This window comes from Lissotriton vulgaris, chromosome 9 (genome assembly GCF_964263255.1).
Source record: "Lissotriton vulgaris chromosome 9, aLisVul1.2, whole genome shotgun sequence".
NCBI classification, from domain to species: Eukaryota; Metazoa; Chordata; class Amphibia; order Caudata; family Salamandridae; genus Lissotriton; species Lissotriton vulgaris.
In genome coordinates, this window is record NC_141697.1 from 828,210,551 (window position 1) to 828,237,439 (window position 26,889).

The 26,889-nt window shown below is 44.5% G+C and overlaps 1 protein-coding gene across 1 annotated transcript in view; it reads right to left on the reverse strand.

Moving 5' to 3' along the window:
* RCE1 (Ras converting CAAX endopeptidase 1) overlaps positions 1-26,889 on the reverse strand; it is a 216,972-nt gene that overhangs the window by 94,507 nt on the left and 95,576 nt on the right. Inside the window, exons 4-5 of the mRNA XM_086938566.1 lie at positions 15,405-15,483; positions 11,474-11,641 (exon numbers count right to left, since the gene is read on the reverse strand). Of these exons, the coding sequence (XP_086794692.1) occupies positions 11,474-11,641; positions 15,405-15,483 (247 nt within the window). The remainder of the gene's footprint in view (positions 1-11,473; positions 11,642-15,404; positions 15,484-26,889) is intronic.

Below are 26,889 nucleotides of genomic sequence, written 5' to 3' on the forward strand. Positions count from 1 at the left end.
CTTGTCAATATTGCATTCAAGAGCCGGACCGCCTCATCGTAAAGTTCGTTACCTCCCCCTAATAAAGGCCCAGAAGGAAAGGAGCAGAGCCAGGTGCAGGAGATAGAAAAGCGGGATAAGAGATGTTTGTGGGTTGTAAATGGGCAAGGCTACCGGCTTCAGCCGCCTAATCATGATCGGGACAATGGACACGAAAACCAGTTCAGGTGGGCTGGCCTCGGGCAGAGGAGGCAGCCTTTGTCGAGTCACGCAACTAGCGTGATCTGGTTTAAGGCACACGTGTCATGAAAGAGGTGAATCTCCGGCTAAGGCTACGTGTCCTTAATCGAAATGAAGTGATCAGAGGTTATTGCATATGTGAGGGCAAGAAACACAAAAATGGCGGACATGATCTAAGATGGATGCCGTGGGTAGATCAGAAATGTGTTCATAACAGGAGTGCTCTTGCTCGTATCATAGCGAAAACACCAGGATAGGCTAAATGGATCATTTGCGGTTCGCTGATACTAATATTATGTATTTCCGACAAACTTGAAAACACGGGTTCAAATCGTCACGGAACCTCAGACCCTCCTTTTGCCCTTACATAGGCAATTACTCAGTCTATATCAGAGTCTAGTTCTATACTCATCAGGTCAGTGACATGTTGTTGTATCATCATCCTTTCTCGTGCCTTTTCTCCAAACGCAGGTGGTTTTCTGAGACAAGTTGCAGCGCAAAAACTACACAGAGCAGGACCACACTGGATAATCAGGCAGCATGAGAATAGGAATACTAAGATGACACCGATGACCATTAGAACCTTCCATCCCCACGTTGAGATCAGAGTCCAAAACCACTCCATAAAGGACCAGTTTCCCTTGTCTACATGTATAGAGTCGGAAATCTTGTGTAGCTTAGAGATCGCCTCATAGACTGTTGGAGCATTATTAGGAATAAAGACACAGCAGCTCGATTGGATCATTCTGCATACCCCACCTCGATCTGCAAGTATAACATCTAGAACCATACGGTTCTGCAACGTCATGAGTCTATCCGCCTGAAGCTCAGCTGTCAGATTGCTAAGGGCACCAGCAGTTTCAGTAATAGTAGATTCAACTACCCGTGTTAGCTGACGTATGTTTCTACTATTGGCCATAGGCCCCCAGAACGGAAGGAAGCCTTTGAAGAAGTCTCCAGCTTCCTGACCGGCAGTATCTTCCTTGCTGAAGACACCTCTCGCTAATCTGGTTCTGTGGTAATCAGATGAAGCAGTGTATGTTGGAGGCAACAATCGAGCAATATAGCATGAACCTGAAAAGTCAGCAGGCAACCATGTATAAGCTCGGTCTCGACAAATGAAATAGGTACCCCTAGCAGTAAGGAAGGCAGGGGAAGAGTTAGCCAGAAACACATAAGTCTCAACGCACTCACTCCTCCCTAGCTGAGCTCTCGGATTTCTCCCATTCCCTTGCAAACAGACCTGACCTCGGTGAGGGACGACCCAGACTGGAGTTGAGCTTTTACGCTTGCTTTCTCCTAAACTAAGGCGATACTCTGAAGTATTCCAACTTAAATACACTCGTAGTTCGTCTCTAGGGTATGATGGAGTATTATTGACATCCTTGATCATGTCAATAATTCCCTGGACTAAAGCTTTGTTGGCAGAGTTATATCTAGTGGAACGTGGTGGACGCGGAGGATAGGTCTCAAGGGCATAAGCAAAGATGGTTTGAAGGGCCTGAAATGATCCATTGTAGCTGAAAGGCAAAACCAGATAGGGAATACCTTTATCCATAGTGTGGGGTATCAAGCCACACACCCAGCAGTCTGTAGTGTTAACTACCAGTTGGTGTTGGTGCAAGAGCTGTACAAAAGTGTTGTTAATGAACTCTGTGCGTCGGGCTTGCTCATGTTCAGGAAACGAGTGAAAAGAGTGTATAGAAGAAACAGTAGAAATGGCAGGATCAAGGGGAGGTACTGTAGTAACTGGCACAAAAATCATATTTATACTAAAGACGATTCCACCCACCAATGTTGCTAAAATAATCAAAAATGTAACGGCACATTGCATCAAAAAGCATTTGCTACGAAGAATTCTGTACAGTCTGTTTCTGCGAACATAAATCACATTTTCTCGTTGCAGCGCAGGAAGCTCCATCTTCTACAATCCGCTCGCGACCACTGATGATGTGTACGTAGATGAAAATGCCTCTGTCAGCCCTGGGAGTTCCCAGAACCAACAGAAAGATCGACCTTGTGTCAGACCCCTGCAGATTCAAACTAGGCACACAGCCACGACCCTACGGCTACCCAGACGGCAAGGCAATTTAAAAAACAATAAACAATAGCAAACTTCCTGGCTGAAGGCAAATGTTCAATATATCAAAATCACAATATGCAGTTGCCTGCTTTATTTGTCCATGTTACGTTTTCTCAGGTTGTATCTCTGCTTCGCAGGTATTGTCTGATCGGAAAATAGTGTATCACTAGCAGCTGTTGCAGTGTTTAAGTTCGCAGATAGCAAAGTTTCTTCTGATGCTGGAGACAAATGTTCAGTGTTCAAAAGAGTCTTTTCAGGAGGAGAGTCAGATTTTGGAGCATCAGTAATCAATTCGGCATCGCTGAAAGGAATGAACTTCGGTGTGCTTTCAGTTTCGGAGGCACCAATTCCCTTTTTCACCCAGTTGTCGTAAGGTAGCGGCAAGGGTACACGCTTAACATGAGACGCGTGCACCCAATGTTTGCGGCCAGCTACACGAACGGCTGTCCTCGTTGTCAGTAAGATCTGAAAGGGCCCCACAAATCTTGGTTGAAGGTTCTTCGTCCTCGCGAAGTTCTTGATGACAACCAGGTCTCCTGGTTTCAGCTGATGCCCTGGACTCTCCGGAGGTTTTGGCAAAGCATCGAAGACCATCCGGATCGGGTAACGGAGTATCTTTCAAATCGATGCGTCCTTTTGTCTCTTCCTCCGTTTTAAAACAGCAGTCATGTGGCTCAGAATCACTCGACTCTTGATCAGGCAACAGCGTTGCTGGATTCAATACATTACATCTTTTGATCTGAATATGACTCGCTAGTAATGTCAGCTCGTAACCAGATAATCTCGCACTAGTAAGGTGTTGTGTCTTCGTTCGGTTCATGAGTGTATCCACTGCATGAGGAACCATGACCACTAGCATGTTGTTCATCACCAAACCAGCAGATTGCCGAATGGAAGCCGCAGCTGCCGCTGTAGCTCTCAAACAACTAGGCAACGCTCTGGCTACCGGATCCAATGTTGATGAGAAATACGCACAAGGGCGTTGTTTATCACCAAACTTCTGTGTCAGGACACTCAACGCGCAACCTTCTCTCTCGTGAACGTAGAGCGTGAATGGCTTACTGTAATCAGGTGTACCCAATACAGGAGCTGAACACAAGGCTTTTCGTAATTCAGTAAAACTCTCTTGACATTCATCAGACCATGGCACCGGACTCGGAACATTTTTCCCAGTCAAAGCTACCAATGGTTTCGCTAAAAGAGAAAAATTTGGAATCCACTGCCTACAGTAGGAGGTAATACCTAAAAAGGCACGTACTTCTCTCTGTGTGCGTGGAACACTCATTTGCGTAATTGCTTTTATTCTTTCTGGGGTCAACTTCCTTCCCTCCTTTGACAAGAGATGACCTAGGTAGGTCACTTCTTGGCAGCAGTATTGCATCTTGGAAGGTGACACCTTGTTATTCAAATCAGACAAATGATGCAACAACGATACTGTAGCTGCTTTGCAAGTTTCCTTGTCATCGGCAGCCACTAAAAGATCGTCTACGTACTGTACTAGGGCAGAACCTGGAGGAAGGACAAAAGAATCTAACTGGCTTTTTAATGCTTGACTATAAATAGATGGACTTTCACAGTAGCCCTGTGGAGCGCGTTTAAATCTGAAACTTCGACCTCCTAGACAGAAGCCAAAAATGTCTCTGCTTTCCTCGGCTATCGGAATGCTGAAAAAGGCATTCTTCAAGTCGATAACTGAGAACCATGTGGCTGTAGCAGGAATCAATGTTAACAATGCAGTAATGTCTGGAACCACAGGAAACTGCGGAACCACAATTTTATTAACTTCTCTAAGGTCTATGACAAACCTGTACACTGGAGGTTTCGTAGGATCAGTTCGTTTCAGAATCGGCAATACAGGACTATTACAAACATTTCCTCGAGTTTCTTCAACCACACCTTTCTTAATCAAATCTTGCACAATCAATAAAAGTGCACGTTCTCCTTCACTGGATATTTTATATTGGGGAATTCTTGGAAATTTTACATTTGCTTTCAAAGTTACTACATACGGTGGTATTTCTAAAAGGCCTACATCATTAGGACCAGTCGCCCAAAGAGAATCAGGGAGTGAGCGCAGCTCTGGCGGGAGTGCGTCCATTGACAAGTACATCGGAGAAGTGATTCTTTTACCCAAAGTAAGCTGTACCCCTTCCGGAGAACAGTACAATGTCGCATATAGTCGTTTTAACAAGTCTAAACCAAGCAGATTTTCATTACAACCTGTCGTCAAAATCAAGGGTGCTTTCAATTGACACGGTCCAACAGAAATAGACAAAGGACCAGATATCGGGTTGTAAACAGGGGCGCCTGAAAAACCTACGGAAACATTTGTTGAGCCAGACAAAGGTGCGCCAGGGAGTTTCGCATGAATGATAGAACTTTTTGCGGCACCAGTATCCAACAGAAACGGTTCGACTACACCTGATGTTGCTACTGCGACATAAGGCCCACTCTGATCCACTGGAACTGATACTACTCCCTCTCTCTGTCCATGGCTGTCCTAGTACCCATTTTGCTGAAATCCCTCATCCACTTCACAATAATCTTCAACAAGATATTGCTGAGATCTATTTTGTTGAGCTGACTGTACATTTCGTTGATCAAAGTGATTGGAGGGACGATCATTCGTTTGCGGAGGCATAGCACCTCGCCCTCGACCTCTAGAGTTCTGCACAAAACCACCACGACCTCTCTGAGCTGCTGCTGCATTATTTTGCGCTAAGATTGGACATTCATTTTTGTAGTGACCCTCTTTCTTACAGTACGCACACTGATTCCACTGGTATTGAGGCCTGGTTGAACTATAATCTGTCCTCTGATACGAATTCTGTTGCATATTAGTCTGATTCGTGCGAGGCGGATACGCCTGTTGTAAAAGAACTTTAGTCTTTAAATCTTTCGTTTTCTTCTCTGATTTTTCCTTTTCCTCTTTATCCCTATTTTCGTAGTATTGTGCAGTCGCAAGTATTTGCGCAGTTGTGGAAACAGCCCACGCGCTCTCTGAATCCTTTAATTTATTGCATAATTCAGGTAACAAATTATGCACAAATTTATCGACAAACAGTCTCTGTCCTCCTTCAGTGCTCATATCCTGACCACTATGATCTACAAAAGTCTCTTCGAACCTCGTGAAGAAGTCGGAGACACTTTCATCTTTCTTTTGCTTGCATGCGGATAATTTATCCCAATTAACACGCAACGCAGGCATCAGAGTCTTCATTAAGTCAATTATTCTACCTGGAAGATTAGCAATTAGGGGTTCGGGTTTTGCACCACCCGTTTGCTGACCATCCGCTGCAGTGATAGCTGCCCAATCACCACCTAAGGCTGCTTGATGATCCTCCCTACGAATTTTAGCCCACACTGGTTGTGGAACTACATTGCCAAATAACATATCGATGTCTGCTAAGTTCATTATACAAGCCTCAACTGTCTGTGTTAATTCCTTGTAATATCCAGCTGGATTTTTACGCGGATCTGGCAAGGCCTGTTTCACCGCTAGCACTTCAGCTCGCTTCCATGGAATGTGTATCCACACTCGTTGGAACTGTGCTGGAGCAGCTGCAATACCTGCATTATCATCACGTTGTATTGCTTCGCGCCAAATTGGAGGAACCTCCCTCATAGGATATTGGCGACTTGGCTTCATTTTACCTTTCTCTAAATCTCTCGGCGAACGAAGAGATGGATCATTCCTAAAACTTAAAATGAGTTCCATCGCTTCTTTTATATTATCACCCACTATCATTCCTGCAGCAAACTCTTTTTGAATTTTAATTAAATCCTCCAAGTCTGATTCAACATCATCTTCCTCTATTTCCTCACGTAACAACGAGCACATCTCATCAAAGACGTACCGTTGCGTTGGTTCCTTCCACTGCATAAACGTATCTAGTACATCTCTCGTACTATATCTTCTAACTTTCGTAATCCATCTGAGAGCCGTGGAATCTAAAACTCCCCGTTCTTCAGTACTTGGTAGCTGACTACGTCTCTGAACTGAATCAGGAGTAGGAGTCTTAATTAAAGATTTATATAAAGGAGACAGTATATTAGCAACAGAATCAGTTATTTTTCGACGTACAGAAAGTGGAGTTAACACACTCGCAGACGTAGAGAACACAGTAGAGGTAGGAACAGATTGCGAAGCAGTAGGAGTATCGAGAAAAATAGTTTGTGATGTAGTAGGCGTAAGCGAGACAGATACAGGTATAGAAGTCGGCAACCCAGGAAGAGGAGGAGCCGTAGGAATATTCACATTAACCACAGGAGGTACAGGAACTAGATTCTGAGGAACAAGAACACCAGGTTGTCCAGCAACCGGCAATTGGACATTCGGTACAAGTTGGGCCGTAGCACCTTGTGCGTACGGTGGAGGTGACCGTAACAGATAAGACAACAGAGGATCGTTTTCGGGATCCTCCAGTATCTTAGCTGTTTTCGATGGCAAGGCAGGGTAGCACTTGTCAATCGCTAAATTATGCTCTCTAATTGCTACATCTATGGCTTTTTCGCACTCATTATCTTGCAATTGTTTAGTTGCTTGCTCTAGAGTTAGCTCTTCTTTCTCTTTTTGTTCTTTCTTCAACCTTTTCATTTCTCTCTGTTTGGACTCTTTTCGCCAATAACGGAAAGAATCAAACATTGCCGGCCGGGCTTTCTTCCTAAACAATTTCGCTTCTAAATTATCAAGAATCTCGGGTTCAAAACTACCATGTAGTGGCCAACTAAGGACACCATCCTTCTTACAATAGCGGACCCACACCTCGTTATAGGATATAGGACCCACACCATGTTTACAGTACAAGTCATAAAGGGGAGTCCCAATCGGAGGAACCAGACAGGAATCCTCCAATCGTGAGTCACTGTTGTAACCAAAACAAGACAACATTTTCCGACTTACCATTTTCAGTCTGGAACACAAAACAAACAAAACACGGAACAAATATGTGCACTCCAACCAAGAACTTAGGCCTACCAAAACCAAACTAATGTATCGATACCCAAACTGAACCAAATAGATTATCGTAACCAAAACAACTAGTGATAATCTTACGAAACCAAACCAAACCAAGAACCGATCAAGGATTTTAACAATCCTCACAAAGTAACCAGCTAGCTATCACTAAATACTTAACTGAGGCACTGAAGACGTCACCAAGGAGAAACCCGTCACGTTTCGCTGTACTAAGGGCTGCACCTCGGGTCCAAGACAGGGCGACGGTCAAGGCAACGGCCCACTGCAGCCGTCCTGAACGGGAACCCTCGTGGAAGAGAACTTCGGGCCACTTTTGCGATATGCCGGGATCGATGAAGTGGGGCGCCTCCCTCGGAAATCTTCACACGAAGCTCCTCGAACTCTTCAGGCTTTTGGACCGGTACCGAATGACGTTGCCCCACGTTGGGCGCCAATTGGAGTTCTGGACTTTTTTGGTTCCGTCCAGAGGTGTCAGGGAACAACACCCAAAGACCCCGGAGTTCCACCTGCCTTGGTGCGCAAATGAACAGAAACACGGGCTTCTCGATGGTGGCGTCAAAGACCAAAGGTTTATTACTGCAGGGACACAGAAGTCACAGAAACTACGCATGGGCAGTAACCAGGAGCCTGTTCGATTTGTACATTGAGGGTTGCTCCTTATATACTAAAAATTGTGCTTCAGGCAAATATTTCACATGTCAGTACATTCCTAAACCTTTGTATCTTAAACAATAAATATTTGGCGTTACACAGGAACTGTCGATAATATCTGATGCCAAACATCACGAAGAGGGGTTCCCACTAGTCCATCACAATCCCTTGTCAATATTGCATTCAAGAGCCGGACCGCCTCATCGTAAAGTTTGTTACCTCCCCCTAATAAAGGCCCAGAAGGAAAGGAGCAGAGCCAGGTGCAGGAGATAGAAAAGCGGGATAAGAGATGTTTGTGGGTTGTAAATGGGCAAGGCTACCGGCTTCAGCCGCCTAATCATGATCGGGACAATGGACACGAAAACCAGTTCAGGTGGGCTGGCCTCGGGCAGAGGAGGCAGCCTTTGTCGAGTCATGCAACTACAGCGTGATCTGGTTTAAGGCACACGTGTCATGAAAGAGGTGAATCTCCGGCTAAGGCTACGTGTCCTTAATCGAAATGAAGTGATCAGAGGTTATTGCATATGTGAGGGCAAGAAACACAAAAATGGCGGACATGATCTAAGATGGATGCCGTGGGTAGATCAGAAATGTGTTCATAACAGGAGTGCTCTTGCTCGTATCATAGCGAAAACACCAGGATAGGCTAAATGGATCATTTGCGGTTCGCTGATACTAATATTATGTATTTCCGACAAACTTGAAAACACGGGTTCAAATCGTCACGGAACCTCAGCACTGAAACATTTCAGACCCTCACCCCCAGTCACTATTCGATCTGGGTTGAATCCATCATTGTTCTTTTGTTCACTTCGCCACCCCAGTTTACACCCAGCCATATGCAAATCATTCTTGACTCTTTTCCTCAGAAGAACAGTCCAGCCTGAACTGCCAAGCCAGGTCTTCCTTGGACCGAAAACAAGCATCCTGGGACCGTTTACAGGGTAACACCCCTTATCAGCCAGGCTAGCCTGAATCCAGTGACAAAGTCAACAAGGGACCCATGTCTGGGTATACCCTGCTAACTTAGGGCGACAAAAGCCAACACGATAAGATTATTTTCCTCTACCAAAGGCAGCTCAGGGCCACCACTGTTTGTGCACTCCAATAAGAAACCCTTGCCACTATATTTAGAAACATTACTCTAGCAGTTGCAAAGTTCAGCAGGCAATGATAAGGCTAGGAGGTGGTGGTTAGAAATGCAGGTACAGCCAGACATAGTCAATAACACAATGGCATGTTTGCTAAGCTATATCACAAGTACAGTGTTAGGCATGAAGGCCACTCAAGGTGACCCGTCCAGAGAATAAAGGTAACCTGCAGAGGCACGGCCATCTTGTGCAGGCCCACATGCAATGTGCTTCTTTTAACATGATTCACCTTGCACGTGGCCTCTCACACAAAACACAGGTAACACAACATAAGTATTTCTCCGTATCTCTATTTTCCTAGTTATTGGAGATTTTACACAGAAGAGACCATTAAAAACAAATGGGCCTTTTAATCTATACCACCAACCGCCTTATTCAAAGTAAATTATTACCCCTTCACTTCAACCAAGGCAGCTGTATCAAAAAAGTTGGGTTCCTTGACATAATGAGCCACAAATAAAGAACACTCAGTTACTAAGATACTGTGCTTAACCCGAAGCAGTTTCATGGCAGATTTAGAGTTTGGTGGAGAGGGTACTCCATCGCAAATTCGATAGAGTACCCTGTCTGCCAAAATAACAACTTGTCTTGCTCGTTTAGAGCTAGGCAGACTGTCAGCTGAAATGCCCCCATAGGCTCTGTCATCCAAAAGCCTCCTCTGCTGGACCACCAGAATACGGTCCATCTGAGGAAGGGAATTACACTGTCCACCTTATTCAAGTTAGATGGTTTGAGCTCCCTTTTTTCTGGAAGTCACAAATAAATAAATAATGTTTCCCACCCCCAAAACCTCCGTACGTTTGGGAAGTTTTAAATTTTTAGCAATTTTTTTTCCAATAACAAATTCCCACTTTGGGAGTTTGTTTTTGAAAAACAAAAACCTTTGTAAAATTAGGTGAACGGCCATCAAAACCGATAGCTGCCATCCATCAACATTTTTTGTACCTTGACAAGAATCGTCAAGATGGCTCAACAGTTGGAAGCAATACAATAACACACACTGCACGCTATCGAATACGTTATTCAGTGACCTTTAAGCTCAAGCACACTAAACAAGCTCTACCAAATGTTGTTTCTAATTCAGAAAAGAAATAGGTTCTGTTGCACTGTGAGGTTTTGGGGAGACTGACAAGATAGCAATTACTTACTCATAGGAAGAGGTACAATCCATGTCTTTCCTACATGTCTACTGACCCTCTCTTTAAATATGCGGACTGCTACTCGACCAAAAACGTAACTTTGTGTGTTTCTATTTGACCCACTTTCCAAAAGGGAGGATCTCCCCTTTGACCTAGCAGCGAGGTAAAGTTCCATTAGCTGACATTGGTTTCTTCGATTCCAAACTTGATAAACCACCTCTGCATGGCTTGGATTCCGGAGATACTACATTAACACAAATGCAACCAATCTGAATTTTGATTTTGGAAGACAGTATGAGCAGTAAATACCAATCTCCTGTTGAACTGTTTCTTCTGCCCCCTTCACTGACTCCGTATGCCCCATTATCTACACATCAGAACTATGGATTTTCATTGATGCATTTTGATGCCATAAAAATGATCATCTTGTTGTGGGGTGGAATACCAGTTGACCTTCGGGTGATGGGTTCTTGGATGTTTAGAACACTATATTTTTAGCAAATTCTCAGATGCTTCAGCTCAAGCCTAATACGTTGTTAACCACCTACATCCAGGGCCTCTGAGAAACTATGGAAATGGCAGGAATATCAGAGCCATGTTTTATACATTGTGGCAATCTACTGGAGAACAGCAACAAAGCCATGTTATGCCGACTATGGGCAAACGCGTCATCTGAAATTCATCACTGTCACATTTTTGCTGCTTTAAAGTAAGATAAACATTTTTAAATATGGATATATGTTTTGTTATTTATAGAATGCAACCCTGGCTCAAGAGAAATGGAGCATGGTATATCAATTGAGGGCCCCACTGATATCATGGACATTAAGCAGGGTTCTCACACAAAATATTGATTATATTTCAAGCACTGTGATTTTTAGGCACATGGAGAGTTTGCTTTGCCGCAGTCACACAATTTTTGGTCTGGTATCAAAATCAATAAAAGAACCCAAGTATCCAAGTTTCAGATTAGGAAACTGACCACATATCAACTCAATAATGAAATAGCTCTGAGGGGACAGTGACGAATATTGAGTAATATTAGTTGATGCAGTCATGCAGTATCAACTCCCAGTCTTGGCTGTTCGACCATACTGCCCTTAGGAAAGGTAAGACACTAGTCACTAACTTCAACTGGTCCGGACAAATGTTACGACAGAGGTACTGAACAGCTGAACGTTAGATTAAACAAACTCTCCCCTGAGGATTTAATTCTGAATGAATAGCTCACAGGATTCTACATTTCACTTACCAATTCCAAAGAACAGCGGACAGGTGAATATGGCTGTACTGAGGCCAGTGCATGGAACCAGCATCGGCAGCATGCAGGCACGAAACACCAGCTCTTCTGTCAGTGGTGCAATGACTTGGTTACGGAGCCAACGCATGTCTGTGAAGCACAGGATCCAAAACCGGGGATCTACACCAAGAGAAAGGCAGATAGAATATGAAACTAGATAACTGCAGACTATTTAAGGTCTTCTTTTTTGTTCAATTATCTTAAATTGGGAAAATGCGTTTTTAACAATAACAAAACATGAATAGCAAATAAGAACGGAATATCAATGAAAAGCAGATAGAATATTATGTGTTCTTATCAGAAAGAAGGAAAAAAGTCAGATCCATGCTCTATTGCCAATTGTGGAAGGTAGCAGGTTGAAGGCCAGACCATACTGATCCGAAACAACTCAAGGTTAACATATTTGTAAACAAACAGTGCTAGAGTATATAGCCTTCTCTAAAATATTTAGATATCATTACCGCACCCCAAATAACTCACATGAACAGTGTCAAACATTGTAACTAGCCCCCAATCTGCAAATTTCCCATATATAGTCAGTAAAGATTTACATTTACATTCAGTAAATTCTTTATAACAGTTGGCTTGTCTTGTTAACGAAGATCCAACATGTTTCATTGTGTCAGTATCTGGCGAGGTATTGCTCTTCTTCCCAACAATGGGGCTGATTACGATGTTGGGCGGACATGTGTCCGCCTGACACTATCATTCGGGAACCACCTGACCACTGGTCTGCGGTTTAGACTGTACAATTAGGATGCAGCAGCCCATAGGGCGGTCTGAAACATCCATTCTACAATGGAAGGTTGTGCGAAAGTCCCCATAGTGGTGGACCTGGGGGGAATAGGGCCCTGCTAAGGGCCCCCAACAACACTTTCCAACAGCCTTTCCATGTCAGAAAGGCGGACATGAATAGGATGTCAGAAAGTGCCATCATAATCCTGATGGCGGAGGAAGCCTGGCTCCACCGTTTTTAGGGGATTATGGTGTTTTCCGATGGACTCCTTGAGCCAGTGGACGGTCCCATCGCCCACAGCATTTTAATGCGGCAGGCGGACCGCAGATATATATGTTGGTGGGACCGACACCGACGTTACATCGATGTTTGTCCCACATCATCGTAATTAGGCCCAATGTGTTTTTTTCAACACACATAAAAAGCGACAATAGGTCTCTAATACATATGATCACACAGTTAGGGTGAGTCCAAAAACCTAGTAGACAAGCAATTCAAAAGAATGCAACACCAATGAACAATCTAAAGGAAAAATACAGTTGACCACCAGATTTTCAACTTCCCTTCAATTGTACACATTTAATCAAAATGATTCATCTGAAAACCTGGTAAGAAAACATATGTTATCGTTAACCTCAGTTTTCTTGCCTCTATTGACTATTCCACTCCCTACTGATAACTTGCGCAGGACAAGAACTCTGCATGCTAACTATTACGAAAATCAGATTCTGAGGTCACAGAAATCCCTGATTGGATAAGAGTGTCATTTTCACAGCTCTTATGCTATGTAATGTTAAAAACTATTTGTATAGTGCTGACGCAGTAGCGGCAGGAACATCTAAGACAAGTAGAAACAGGCCAGATCGGCAGAGGGGGAAGCAGCACATTTGCATTGCCAGAATCTGATGTTTTGCATGTAAGCAGTGCAAGGGATGCACAACTCAATTATCTATGTACTACACACCATACATTCTCTTTGAAGGGGGGCAGGAGTTGAAATTCTTGATTTGTTTTGAGGATTTATGCTATGTTATTGCAACTTACATAGCGCACTTATACCTGTGGGTGACTTGGCACTTTAGGTTCAGCATACTACGCCAGGAAAACTACTTTCTAAAAAGCCACGTCTTGAGTTGTTTTCTAAACTCAAGAAGGGTGGGAATCATCCTGAGATGTAATGGGATGGAGTTCCACCGTTTGATGCTATTGTGCCTAAAACTCCTACCACCCCAGCTCGTCTTTTGGATTATAGTATTGTTCTTGATTCTAGTAGTGATCTAGTAGTATTCTTGATTCTAGTAGTGATCATCAGATTGTCATTTGCTGATCGCAGGGGTCAATTTGGGGAGTACCAACTGATAATGTCCCAGAGAAATTTCGGACCCTCTCTGTGAAGTGCCTTGTGGGTGATGCAGAGTGCCTTAGATTGTATACGCTGACAAACAGGCAGCCAATGCAGGTCCTGGATACCTGTCCTAATAGACTGAAATTTAGGAGCATCCAGGACCAGTCTAGCGGCGGCATTTTATACTGCCTGCAGGCTTCTCAGTAGGCTGGATTGGAGGTTGACATATAGACCATTACAATAGTCTAGTTTAGATAAAACTAGAGAGGTCACAACTGTCTTTCTGGTGTTTTTAGGAATGAATGGGAGAATGTCTCTAAAGATTTTGATGATGAAGTACGAAGAAGACACAACCTTGGAGACCTGGGACTTGAAGTTACGTTTTTCGTCTATAATGCCACCAAGATTCTTGGCTTTAACTACTGGTATAGGAGGAAGACCCAGGGTGTCTGGCCACCAAGCTGGAGACCAAGGTGGGAAGAGGTTTCCAAACAAAACCACCTCAGTTTTGCTTGAGTTCAGCTTCAAGCAGTGCCTACTCATCCAGCTGCTCAGTGTGATCATACAATCATGTAATTTGAGGGAGTGGTTGACATCCTTATCCACTGTTGAAATTACCAGCTGGGTATCGTCGGCATAGGAAGTGGGAATTAGGTTGAAACTTCTAATCAGTGGTGCAAGTTTGGAAACATATACGTTAAAAAATGTGTTGGGCTCAACGAGGAGCCCTGAGGAACCCCACATGGTAAGACAAAAGGTTCTGATTTAAAATTGGTCAATTGGGATCTGTCTGATAAAAATGATGTTAAAAAGGGAGAGGGCATTTCCTCCTATCCCTATGGCTTTTAGACGTTGGACCAGAAGAACATGGTTCACCGTATCAAATGCTGTGGATATGTCAAGCAGAATAAGAGCTGCCGACCCTCCGCCATCTAGTGTAGTGCAAATTTCTTCTGTAGCTTTCAACAGGGCGGTCTCTGTGCTAGGATTTGGTCTGAAGCCAAACTGACTATGGTCTAAGATTTGATTGAGATAAAGGTGGAGAGTTCAACATTTATTGTTCTCTCTAGAAGTGTTGCTGGAAGTGGGTGTTTCGCGATCGGACGATGGTTAGCAGGGTCAACTGTGCTCGAATTAGATTTTTTAATAAGAGGCAGGATACAGGCCTGTTTACAAGTAGTGGGAAAAGGTCCATGTGAGAGCATCTGATTAAATATCCTCGACAGATGTGGGATGATGTATTGGCTGATATTTTGTAGGATCCTGGGAGGAAGGGGTCATATGGAGAACCTGATTTGGCGACTGAACGCAGTGTAGCTATTTGAGTTGCGGATGCAGGGGTGAATTCTAAAAGGGACCCTGCAATGGTAGATTCCTGGTTTTCAAGATTAGTGTTTAACTTAGAGTTGGCAAACAAATCATAGATAAGATCCACATTGATTTTCAATGAATGAGCAAGAGCATTGCAAAAATCTTGGTTATAATTAGAAGAGTCGTCTTTTGAGACCGTAGTCAAATTCTTTATGGTCTGAAACGGTTATTTACTAGAATTGACAGCATTTTCAATTTGTAATGTGTAATAATGGCTCTTCTCAGCCTCCAACCTTTCCTTTTAGTCTGCAAGCATGGATTTATATGTACATTTACGTGTTGCTTTAATTAAAGAAAAGGGGCGCACATCCACTAGTACTGTGTTTAGGAACTACACAAGAAATAGACTAAGCAACAAATTCATCAGGGATTCATGAGGGATAGGCTATACAGCACACACCAGATACTTCAGTAAGCAATCAAGCACTTACCCAACCCAACCTTGAGTCCGTCAATGAAATCCCAGGGGCAATCGAAGGCCAACTGGATCAGAGGACCGAGGAACAAAATCTGCCAAATGCACAAAGAAAGATTTGCTGTACATCTTTATGTAACTCGAAAACTGACTCAGTGAGATATGATGTGAACAATAGGTTTTCTTACTGGAAGACTGAAAACTAATATTATCCAATTAACTGAAACTCTGAACGGTCTATAATGTCCAGATAACTTGTGGCCACTACCCCACTTCCATTACCTGTCTTTACCATAGGGAGCTCCTATGATTAGTTAAGGACCCCTATACCCTCAATATATTGTAGTGGGCCTCTAACCCAGTTTCATGTAGCCCACAGCAGGTCTCCTTTGCAATGAGCATGGGCAGTTCCTAGATTTGTTATGATGGCCTCTATACGCAATGATACCTGTGGCGTATAGAGTCATCTCCCCCTGCACAAGCTAACCCATACCATTACCAGCTTCCATAGCTGTCTGACGTCTAGCAGCAACTCCTCCATATAACTTAAGTGTCAGTACTGCTCTTCAGGAAAGGTCTCCAGAGTGCAGTGGACGGCAGTGCCACTAAGGATTACAATGCCACTATACATTGTGAACTTCAGCATGGTGGGGCATAAGGGGCTGGACTAGCTCCTTGTTTGGTTCCAGTCTACATTAACATGTGTATAGTCTCAAAGTGTGTTTTAATGAGAAGGTAGTCTTCTATGCTGTTCAGACTACCACCTGACCTTGTTCTTAGTACACGTGGGGGTTTATGTGGGACGAATGGGTGCAACTGAGGTAGTCTGCTTCAAATCACCAGAGCAGTCAGTGGAGTGAACACCCCACAGCCACACAGACCTGGGGTTCTTTGCAGCAGAAGATAAAAAAAAATGAATGCGATGTCAGTCCTGCATATGCACTGTGCATGTGATACTACAGACACATCTCTGCTGCTGCTGATCTGCAGCTTCCCCTGATTTGTCAAGAGACAAAGTGAGCAGGAAATGCTCATAGGGTTGGGTAAGAAAGATGTAGGTTTTCGAAATATGCCTCAGTATGGACTGTTATACAGCATATTGTGGTATAAAGAGTAAAGTGAATTAGGGACCACAGACAAATTGGAATCAACAATATCATGTGAAAGAAATATTGCGTCAAAAATATTGTTTACAAAAATATGTATTTCCTATCCTTATAATGGCAAAGTACAAAAAGATAGAGAGAAGTATATTGTTTCACACTAATACCATTAAAAACATACAAGAATTGTATATGTATATATATATATATATATATTCAGGTGTGCCATACCTTTGTAATAAGTAGGACTGTTAGCACTCTAGTTGTTCTTTAGAACACTCTGGGACATTCTGGCATTGGGCTATAGTTGGGCTACATCTGGCTGATATTTGGGCTACATTTGTTTTTTTTGTCTCTGGTGGCCATCTTTGGGCTACATTGGGCTACATTGGGCTACATTGGGCTACATTTGGGCTCCAACATATATATAGCCCAATGTAGCCCAATATATATTTTTCAAAGTTAATTTTCGTAAAAACCACTGGAGCCTATATCTTGAGACATAGCAAAGGCACATCGGGCTACCAGTCCCTACAATTTTGCCAAGTTTGGTGTAAATCCATTCAGCCGTTCAGGCTAAAAGTGAGGCCAACCGCCCTATGGAAAATTGCATGGGAAAAACACGTTTTGGGACCCCCCTTTTTTCTCGGCCCCTCCTTGACGAAACCCCCCCAAATTTTCAGGGGCTGCTCAGAAACAAAATGTTCCATTTTCCTGAAAATTTCAGCCAATTCTGTCCTCAAACGCCAAAGTTATTCGACATAGAATTTTCAAAAATCCCATAGGAAAAAAATCCTAACTATATATACCTACTGGCTATCGCCAGTAGGTAATATATATATATATATATATATATATATATATATATATATATATATATATATATATATATATATATATATATATATATATTTATTATATATGAACAAGGCGGAGGCTTTCCCCGAAACGCGTCTTTGCAGCATGTTGGAATAAATACCTTTCTTGAGCAGTAATTCTCGGTGTCAGTGACTTCTTTAAATCTTTTTGGAGATGGACTGGTAAATAATAGTTTAAAGTACTACATCTTGAATATTTTAATATATACATGAATATGTTAAATAAGTAAATCTCACTAATATTTATTACTATATATACCTATATTAACACACATACACAAACACACACACAAACACACATATATATATATATATATATTCACTGAAAAAAACAACAAAGGTTACAGGGACGTTATAGTTAGGAAATAGAATTTAACAAGCATTTATAATGCAATAGGCCTCACATTATTAAAGTTTGAGCTATTGGCATTGTAAATGACAATGTCTTTTATTAATTTGTTTTTAAAACTTGCAATCGGTGCATAAACACGCACTTTGAACGTATAGTCCTTGCTTACGATGAGCAAGGCTGGCAGTAAAAGACAGCCAGCCTTGCTTCTCATAAACATGGACTATAAGTACAAAGTGCTTGTTTAAGGACTGATGCAAATGAATAAAAGGCATTGTCATTTACAATGCCAATAGCTCAAACTTAATAATGCGGGACCTACTGCATTGTAAATGTTTGTTTTACAAAGTGGGAGATATAGTGTCTTGAGATTATGTGCACTAGCACCCTTGCGGTTCTCGGCATAGTCTAAAACAGGAATTAAGTAACCTGCTAGGAGGTGTTCAGGTGTGGTTATAAATGTTATGAGGCAATGCATGCAGTGTGTGGTTGTATGCTGAAGAATAAAGACATCTGCTACAGAGTTCCGTGTGTGGCTTGTTCATTCACCTGCTCTGAGGCTGGGAAAGACGGTACAGTGGTTGGACCTAAATCATTTGAGGGACTTTTGTCTCCAAGTATCATAATGACCAATGCTAGATCCCTGGGTCAGAGCAACATCCCATGGAATTGAGGCACATAGGTGCATTATTGTCAGATACACTCCAGCCATCCAACTTGAAAGAGTTCCAGGGTGTCAAGCAGTATCTTTTGACTCTTGTCTTTTAGATGGAAGGTCAACCTGTTGTGGTTTGAATGGACAATACTGCTAGCAAGACAGTCATATTTGGGGTACAGTGGCCACCTCCGTTCGACAAAACGGTTCAGCACACCATATAATATACAGTGACAATATCAATGTAGTCAAAGAATATCAATAAGCCATGATGTATTCTCTTCTTTCTTTATTTCAAATCTTCACAAAGTAGCCAACGCGTTTCGTCCGAAGGACTTCTTCAGGGCGAAGTGATAAGATACTGTTTTGTATTCTGGACCTTAATAGTAAGAAAAATCTCCAGGTACTGTGATGGCACCAGTCTCCAGGAACTGGGATGGCAGATGTCCTTTTGTTATGTAATGGATGGATAAAGTTTTATGTGATGAATATATTCCAGCAGACAGGAAGGATGTCAAATACACATCCACGATAGGTGATAAAAGTGTTCACCTTTGTTGAATTGTGGTCAAATGCGGTCTCCTCGGGCGTCGTCTCGGAAAACTGGTACCTCCGTCCCTTGATCCCAGTACTTCTGCACCTGCTACATTAATGATAGTGTTGGCCTTTTCAATAAAAAAATCAGCTGTCGTTAAAATGTCACTCATAATTACACTGAAATTATTAAAATGTCACACATAACTATTTGAAACCATGGCAACAGTGTGAAGCCACTCTTGGAAGTGCTAGTGAGCTGTGCATATGGTTGCACCCTATATTCTGTTGGCCTGCAGCCATCATAGATGAGGCATTGGTAATTTCAAAGCTAGCTACATCGTTATTTTGAAGTTTTAAGTTGGAATATGCATTTTTCTTGTATTTAGCAAGTGGCAGTGAATCCACTATTCAGTTGTTCCATTTGAGGCATCAAATTGTATTTCCACACTCTCAAAATGTGCATTTTCTCAGGTTCCTGGGGTTGCAATAACCACATCGTTTTGACTTCAGTGAGAGCAGAATGTTACCAGAAAATCAAGAAAGAAGGCTAAAGCAGGGATGTTCTCAACCTAGAACCAAGAAGCGGGTTAAATGTCGCCTTCCCTAATGCGCCCCCCGTCCTACAGCCTCATGGCATAAGCTTTAATGTGTCCGGCAACTGAAGAGGATGCGGATAAAGGACATGTCAGGCCCAGCAGAAGCTTTATGTAGGGTCCAAGTCCCAACCGTCCTGTGGGATCTCTTTTTTTAGTTATGAAACATATTGCTCAAAATAAATAAAAAAGCATCACATGACACATTTTTAGGCATGTCTATCACTACGGGCAACTGATGTGACCTCCCTCGTCATTAATGTATCACTGACAGTCAAGTCAAGTCAAGTCAAGTCAAAGAATTTATATAGCGCACTACATACCCAGAGGGTCTCAAGGCGCTTAGGGAGGGGAGGGGGATTACTTGTCAAATATCCACGTTTTAAGTTGCTTTCTGAATGCTAGGTGGTTCTGGGTAAGGCGAAGGTAAGTGGGGAGTGAGTTCCATGTTTTAGCAGCCAGGTAAGAGAAGGATCTGCCTCCCATGGTGGTCTTGTTGATGCGAGGTACAGTGGCGAGGGCTTGGCTGGAAGAACATAGTTGGCGGGAGGGGGTGTAGAAGGACAGTCGTGAGTTGAGGCATTCTGGTCCGATGTCGTACAGTGATTTGTGTGCGTGGGTTAGCAGTCGGAAAGTGATCCTCTTATTGACGGGTAGCCAGTGGAGGTCTTTCAGGTGACCAGAGATGTGTTCGTTGCGCGGGATGTCTAATATGATCCTGGCTGAGGCGTTTTGGATTCGTTGGAGTTTCTTCTGGAGTTTGGCGGTAGTACCTGCGTAGAGGGTGTGTCCGTAGTCCAGTCGGCTCGTAACCAGAGCATGGGTGACTGTTTTTCTGGTTTCGGTGGGGATCCAGCGAAATGTTTTTTTGAGCATGCGAAGAATGTTGAAGCAGGATGAGGATACGGCGCTGACTTGTCTGTTCATTGAAAGTGAAGAATCCAGGATAACGCCTAGGTTCCGTGCGTGGTCTGTCGGGATGGGTGCTTTTCCAAGGGCTTCCGGCCACCAAGAGTCGTCCCATGCGGAGGGGGATGTACCTAAGATGAGGACTTCTGTTTTATCTGAGTTCAGTTTCAGACGGCTGTGTTTCATCCATTCGGCAACTTCTTTCATTCCTTCGTGTAGGTTAGTTTTGGCGGTGCTGGGGTCATTGGTGAGAGAAAGGATCAGTTGAGTGTCATCCGCGTAAGAGATGATGTTGAGGTTGTGTTGGCGGGCGATGGCCGCGAGGGGGCTCATGTATACGTTGAAGAGGGTGGGACTGAGTGAGGATCCTTGTGGTACTCCACAGATGACTTCAGTGGCCTCGGACTTGAATGGTGGAAGGCGGACTCTCTGGGTTCTTCCGGTGAGGAACGAGGTGATCCATTCAAGTGCTTTTCCTTGTATTCCGATGTTTCTGAGGCGTTGTAAAAGGGTGCTGTGGCAGACTGTTTCGAAGGCTGCAGAGAGGTCGAGGAGGATGAGGGCGACTGTGTCTCCATTGTCCAGTAGAGTTCGAATGTCGTCTGTTGCTGCGATGAGGGCGGTCTCAGTGCTGTGTTTTGCTCGGAAGCCAGATTGTGAGGAGTCGAGGGATTTGTTGGCTTCGAGGAAAGCGGCGAGCTGGTTGTTGACGGCTTTCTCGATTACTTTGGCCGAGAATGGAAGGAGCGAAATGGGGCGGTAATTTTTGAGTTCGGTGGGGTCCGCTGTGGGTTTTTTCAGAAGGGCGGTGAGTTCAGCGTGTTTCCAGCTTTCCGGGAAGGTGGCGGAGTTGAAGGAGCAGTTGATGACGTCGGAGGTGCGGTGCTATGACGGAGTCTGCTTTGTTGAAGATGTGGTGAGGACATGGGTCTGTGGGGGATCCTGAGTGGATGGAGTTCATCAGGCGGATGGTGTCCTCAGTGGAGATTGGGTTCCAGTCGTTAAGGGTGTTCAAGGGGGGAGAATGTTCAGCATATGGTTGGGTGGGTTGGTCTCCGGGTAGGTTGTCGAAGCTGTTGTGGATGTCTGCAATTTTGTTGTGGAAGAATGAGGCTAGGGAGTCGCAGAGGGCTTGAGAGGGGGTGATGTCGTTGGAGTTGGCCGAGGGATTGGTAAATTCCTTGACGATGTTGAAAAGTTCCTTGCTGTTGTGGGCGTTGTTGTCAAGTCGATCCTTGAATGCTGTTTTCTTGGCCTTTCGGATTAGTTGGTGGTGTGTGCGGGTGGCGTTTTTGAAGGCGTACTTGGTGCTAGTGGTTGGGTCTTTTTTCCAGGCCTTTTCAAGGGAGCGGCAGAGTTTCTTGGACTTCTTAAGATCATCGTTGAACCATGAGGCCTTCTTGCTGCCAGGTTTGCTTTGACGTTTTTTCAGTGGTGCTAAGGTGTCGGCGGTGTTGGATAACCATAGGGTGAAGTTGGCAGCGGCTTGGTCTGGGTTAGAAGAGTGGGCTGGGGTGTTTAGAAGGAGCGATGAGGAGATCTGGTCGATGGTGATTTTGTTCCAGTTTCTTTGCAGAGTTGGTTGGAGGTGGTTGATGGGTTTCGGCTTGTTGTAGGTGAAGTGGACGCAGCTGTGGTCAGTCCAGAGGAGATCCGTAGTGTGGCTGAAGGAGACATGATTGCTGGAGGTGAAGATGGGGTCGAGTGTGTGACCTGCGATGTGGGTGGGGGAAGTGACCAGTTGTTTAAGTCCGAGGTTGGCGAGGTTGTCCAAGAGGGTGGTGGTGTTGCGGTCGTTGATCTTTTCAAGGTGAAAGTTGAGGTCTCCCAGAAGGATGTAATCTTTGGAGGGGAGCGCGTGTGGAGTGATGAAGTCCGTGATGTCTTCACTGAATTTTGCGCGGGGTCCTGGTGGTCTGTAGAGGAGGGTGCCTCTGAGTGTGGTCTTGGGGTCGATGTGGATCTGGAAGTGAAGGTGTTCGGAGTTGGCGAGGTTGGCGTCAGAGCTGGTTGAGATGCGGATTGATTTTTTATGGACGATAGCGATTCCTCCTCCTGTGTGGCCGGTACGGTCCTTGCGTGTGATCTTATAATCTTCAGGGATGGCAATGGTGATGTCTGGGGCGGAGGAAGCGTTCATCCATGTTTCTGTTAGGAAGGCTACGTCTGGAGAGATGGTGTCTAGTAGATTCCATAGGTCAATGGCGTGTCTGTGGACCGATCGGGTGTTGAGCAGGATGCATTGTAGGTGGTTGGGGTCGGGAATCAGAGGTGTGAGCGTAGCGGAGTTGGTGACGGTACCGATGAATTTGCAGGAAATGCAGGAGAAGGGTCCATGGGTGTGTCCAGGAGCGGCTTGGACGCAGTTGGGGGCGCGACCGGGGTTGAGGGCTAGGAGGGAGGAGGCATCGTAGGTAATGCGGGCGGGCTGGGCAGCGCGAGGGGCAGGGGGTCTGGTGCTGGGCGCGGTCCAGGCGCGGACGGGCGTAGACGGGCTTACCTTTGGCGCACCTTCGGCGCGAATTGGGCGCGAATTGGGCGCGGTCGCTGCGCGTGAACGCTGCGCGCGGGAAGAACTGTAATATATGGATAGTGGAGGGGTAAGCAGGGTAAGTCTCTTTTGTGATATATACATTTATTTAGGATTGACACCTTGGAGCCCTGAAAAGAGATGGGGCTCTGGACAAAGAACTCCAGCTGTTCCCCCCCCTGAGATGTTTGTGCGACGATGTCGGATTCATATAGTAGGGCAGCCTCCATGGAGGGAAGGAGATAGATTAGAAAGAATGAAGTAGACTGTGCACTGTAAAGTGGTAAGTGAGCCAATAGTTTCCTGAGTGACTCCACATTGTAGACGGTGGAGAGTTAAGGCGCACGGTAATAGAAGTAGAGAAAGGCTAGGCAGGTGGTTTAAAATTCTGTGAGCAGGAACATGGCCAGGCAAAACAGACCTCTGGCGAGAAGAGACAAAAGTATTATAGTCACGGGTGGCTGATTCAGGTAGATCGAAGGATAGTCTGGTAGAGGAGAGGATAGGAATGGGTTCAGAAGAAGTAACAGAAAAGGGAGGGAGCTGGGCAATGGTGTGTGGAGAAGATTGTGCTGGGAGGAGTGGTTCAAGAGGAAGCAGTTCAGATTCTTGTAAATGCTGAAGAGAAATGAATGACAAAGTAAGAGGTGGAAAGGCAGGAACAAGTTGTGGATCTGCAGGGAGGTAATCAGAGTGAGCTGACAGTACAGGCGACGACGACAGCAAGGAAGCATGGCAACTTGGTGGTCATCAAAGAACTGCAGCAAGGATGCACAGGACCTGCTTGTAGCGTTACATGTGTTCTGGAGAATTGACGGAAATGGAATTGGGAGTGACCCTAGGCTGGGGACAGGATTCTTTTTTTTTTTACACTTTAAGGGAATGACTCAAAAAGCCCCCGCGGCAGGGGAAACCCGAAAACTAGCCTGGGAAATTGAAATTCTTAACACGATGAGAAGCTACAACCCCATCTCTGCCAACAAGTTGATGCGTTAGCAGCGTTTACAGCAATACTTAACAGAGTTTGCGTTTCCCTTTTAAATTCGGTGTGCATTTGCATAGTGGCACCATGGTATGTGTGGGCTGGTGCGACACGTCATGTACCTCTATAAAGCTGCAACTCTCACGTTGGTCTATTTTTGCAAAGCTCACAAGAACGAGGTTGCAAAGATGCCGTGATCGGGGCTCAAAAATTCCACTCAACCACTTTCATAGTCGAGCTAAATTTAACAAGGTCGAGCTGTTTTTAGGTCCTACTCGCCCTTTCTGGCGAGTAGGAAAACAAACTAACTTTTTTCCTTCATCTGTGAAAACGGAGATAACAAGATTTAAATGCATTTTATTGCTCACAAAGTTAATGAGCAATAAAGATGCCTTTAAATCTTGTTATCTTGTCACATTTGCTCCGCTTTCAGAGCCGGAAGTCAAGTAGGTTGCAGTTAGGTCGAGGACATTTTACAAGGTACTAGTCCTTCAGGACTAGTACCATTTTGGGGATTTTTCGAGCCCTGGTGATCCTCCAGTGAGGTGCTAAGTGCACACAGCGACAACCCCACACCTGGCCCGCGCGTCCCCGAGGCGATCCGGCTAGTATCTCTGGTCTGGGCACTCTAGCAACAACGTTTTAACGTGAACAGTAAAACCACAACACGTCTTCACTAATTACAGGCCTCATCAGCTGAAGCCTGTTTTAATTGTCAGAAATCCCAAGTGGGGCGTTGAAAGCTACATCGCATCTCGTTAACACCTTTTATTTTATTATTCCTCAAAAACCATTCCTGCGAAGGATTAATTGGTTTGTGGTCCTGTCTTCCAATAGTTCCTTTCTTTACATTTTTAGAGGCTCCTCACCTCATCGTGGTCGCTGCTGGGAGTCCGGGCGGGGGCGGCGGGTCCTCTGGAGTCCGACCCAGGGTGTCGGGGGTCCCGGGCGCCGCGCAACTACCAGCCTGATCGCGAAAGCGATCGCGTTTGGAAAAAAAAGCTGCAACTGGTTGTGCGCGTGCGCGCACATATGCTTTCAATTATCGCGTCTGTGTCTGGGCATGATAATTGAAAACATATGGGCTTTGGTGCGCGTAACAGACACCAATAGGCCATGGGCGGAGCTACGTGACCGCCTATGGCCTATTGCGTGTTCTGTTAAAAAACAATACGCATGCAAAGTCCAATCAAAATGGACCATAGGAAATGAACACGCACAAGCGTGTGGAATTTCCAGGTCCATTTTGAAAACCCGGACAAAAGGACTCTCGTTGCGCGAACACTCCTGAGCAGTGTATATCGCTAGGCGCGAGACCTAAAAACCATAGTAATTCTTTGAAAAAACCAAAGGTTATAGAGATGTTATAGTTAGGCTTAGGTTTTACTCATACAAAACCAGTGTAATTCAGCAGTTAGTTAGCCTTGTCATGAGTGATGTAATATAGGAGGTCATAAGCAGTGCATTGCGGGGCCCAAGTTATAGTTAGCACAGCTGACTAGTACTGATGAATTGCTCCAGTTTCGTACGAGTGAAACCTGAGCTTAATTATAACTTCTCTGTAACTTTTGTTTATTTCAGTGAATTTCTATGTTTTTTTAAAATTCTATTTCCCAACTATAACGTCCCTGTAACCTTGTTTTTTTTCAGTGAATTTCTATGGTTTTTAGGTCTCGCGACCTATCAATGCGCGCAAACGCATTGAGCGGAGCGAGAATTCAAGTGCTCAAAATGCTTGTGAAACCAAGGGTTTCGTTCGTGCGGTTTTCTTCGAGTTCACGTGGCCACAGGCATGCGCTTTTGGGCCATAAACTCTGTTTACCAGCTCCAGCACCTCCCGTCTCTCTCCCCGCAAACACAGCCTTACTTGCCAGCCAGCATCCCCCAGGCCGTAGCAGCACTCCTCCCACACCTTTGAAGTGAAGCTTAGCTTCACTTCAAAGGCCCCTGCTGCTTCACACCGTGTCGCATTTCTCCTCCCCCCTCTCCTTCTCTGCCTTCCCTCCGTCTTGTTTTCAGTGCGATTTCAAACACACTCATGTTTATTTACGACTTTTCATATATCTTGCCTTGGCAACAAAGAGCTATCAGGACCGCCGCTGTCTCGATCTGGGGAGTGTATGAATAAATAAATACTCCTTTGTAAAACAATATTTAGAAGGCCGTCTTTTGTTCCCTGTGCAGCTGCTGCTCTGCAATGCAAATGAGTCAGTCACTGCAGTGAGAACCAGGTGCAGTGTGCAGCTGGCTGATGGCGAGGGGCAGCCTTTTGGCTTCATGCTAAAAACGTAGGTATTCGGGCTCTTTACTGCACTAAAGAGAGCGGCTGAAAACACGAACACAGCCGCGTAATGGCGGTTAGGAAAACTTAATGCCAGGTAGGAGTACACAGCTCTGCTACATAGTGACACGGGTAAGAAAGCAAAGGCAAACACATTCTACCCTCAAGGGCCAGATGCTCAACATCTACTTCTGGAAATGGATTGCGCAGCCACTGTTTTCAGGGTCGCAGCTCAGGGACTATGGAGAGAGTGGGGATGCCAGCTGCTGAGCTACTAAAGAAACAAATGAAACTTTAATGTACATAGTGCATATAAAAAACACAAAAAAAACAAAGGACTGGAGTTTGCTGAAGTCAAATGGAGGACCATTGCTAACAACTTGCCCCACGCCACGACCGTGATTTTCATTCTGTCGTTTTAGAAACAACAGTTCCGAGCATTCTGGGACTTGTAGTTTATCTTTTCTTATTAAAAGCACTGACCTATACAATAAATGCAGCAAAGCTAATGTTGTTGGCCCACGAGTCAGGGCTGGGTGAAAGTCATCCAAAAGAGACCCTGCAGATACCGCATCAAGATACATATATAACTGCCCATTCCAAACTGGGGGTGCTTGGTTACTGGCCACGGAGGATGGGTGGTGGGGTGGATAGACTAGGGTGTATGTAAACAGGCCTTGTGTG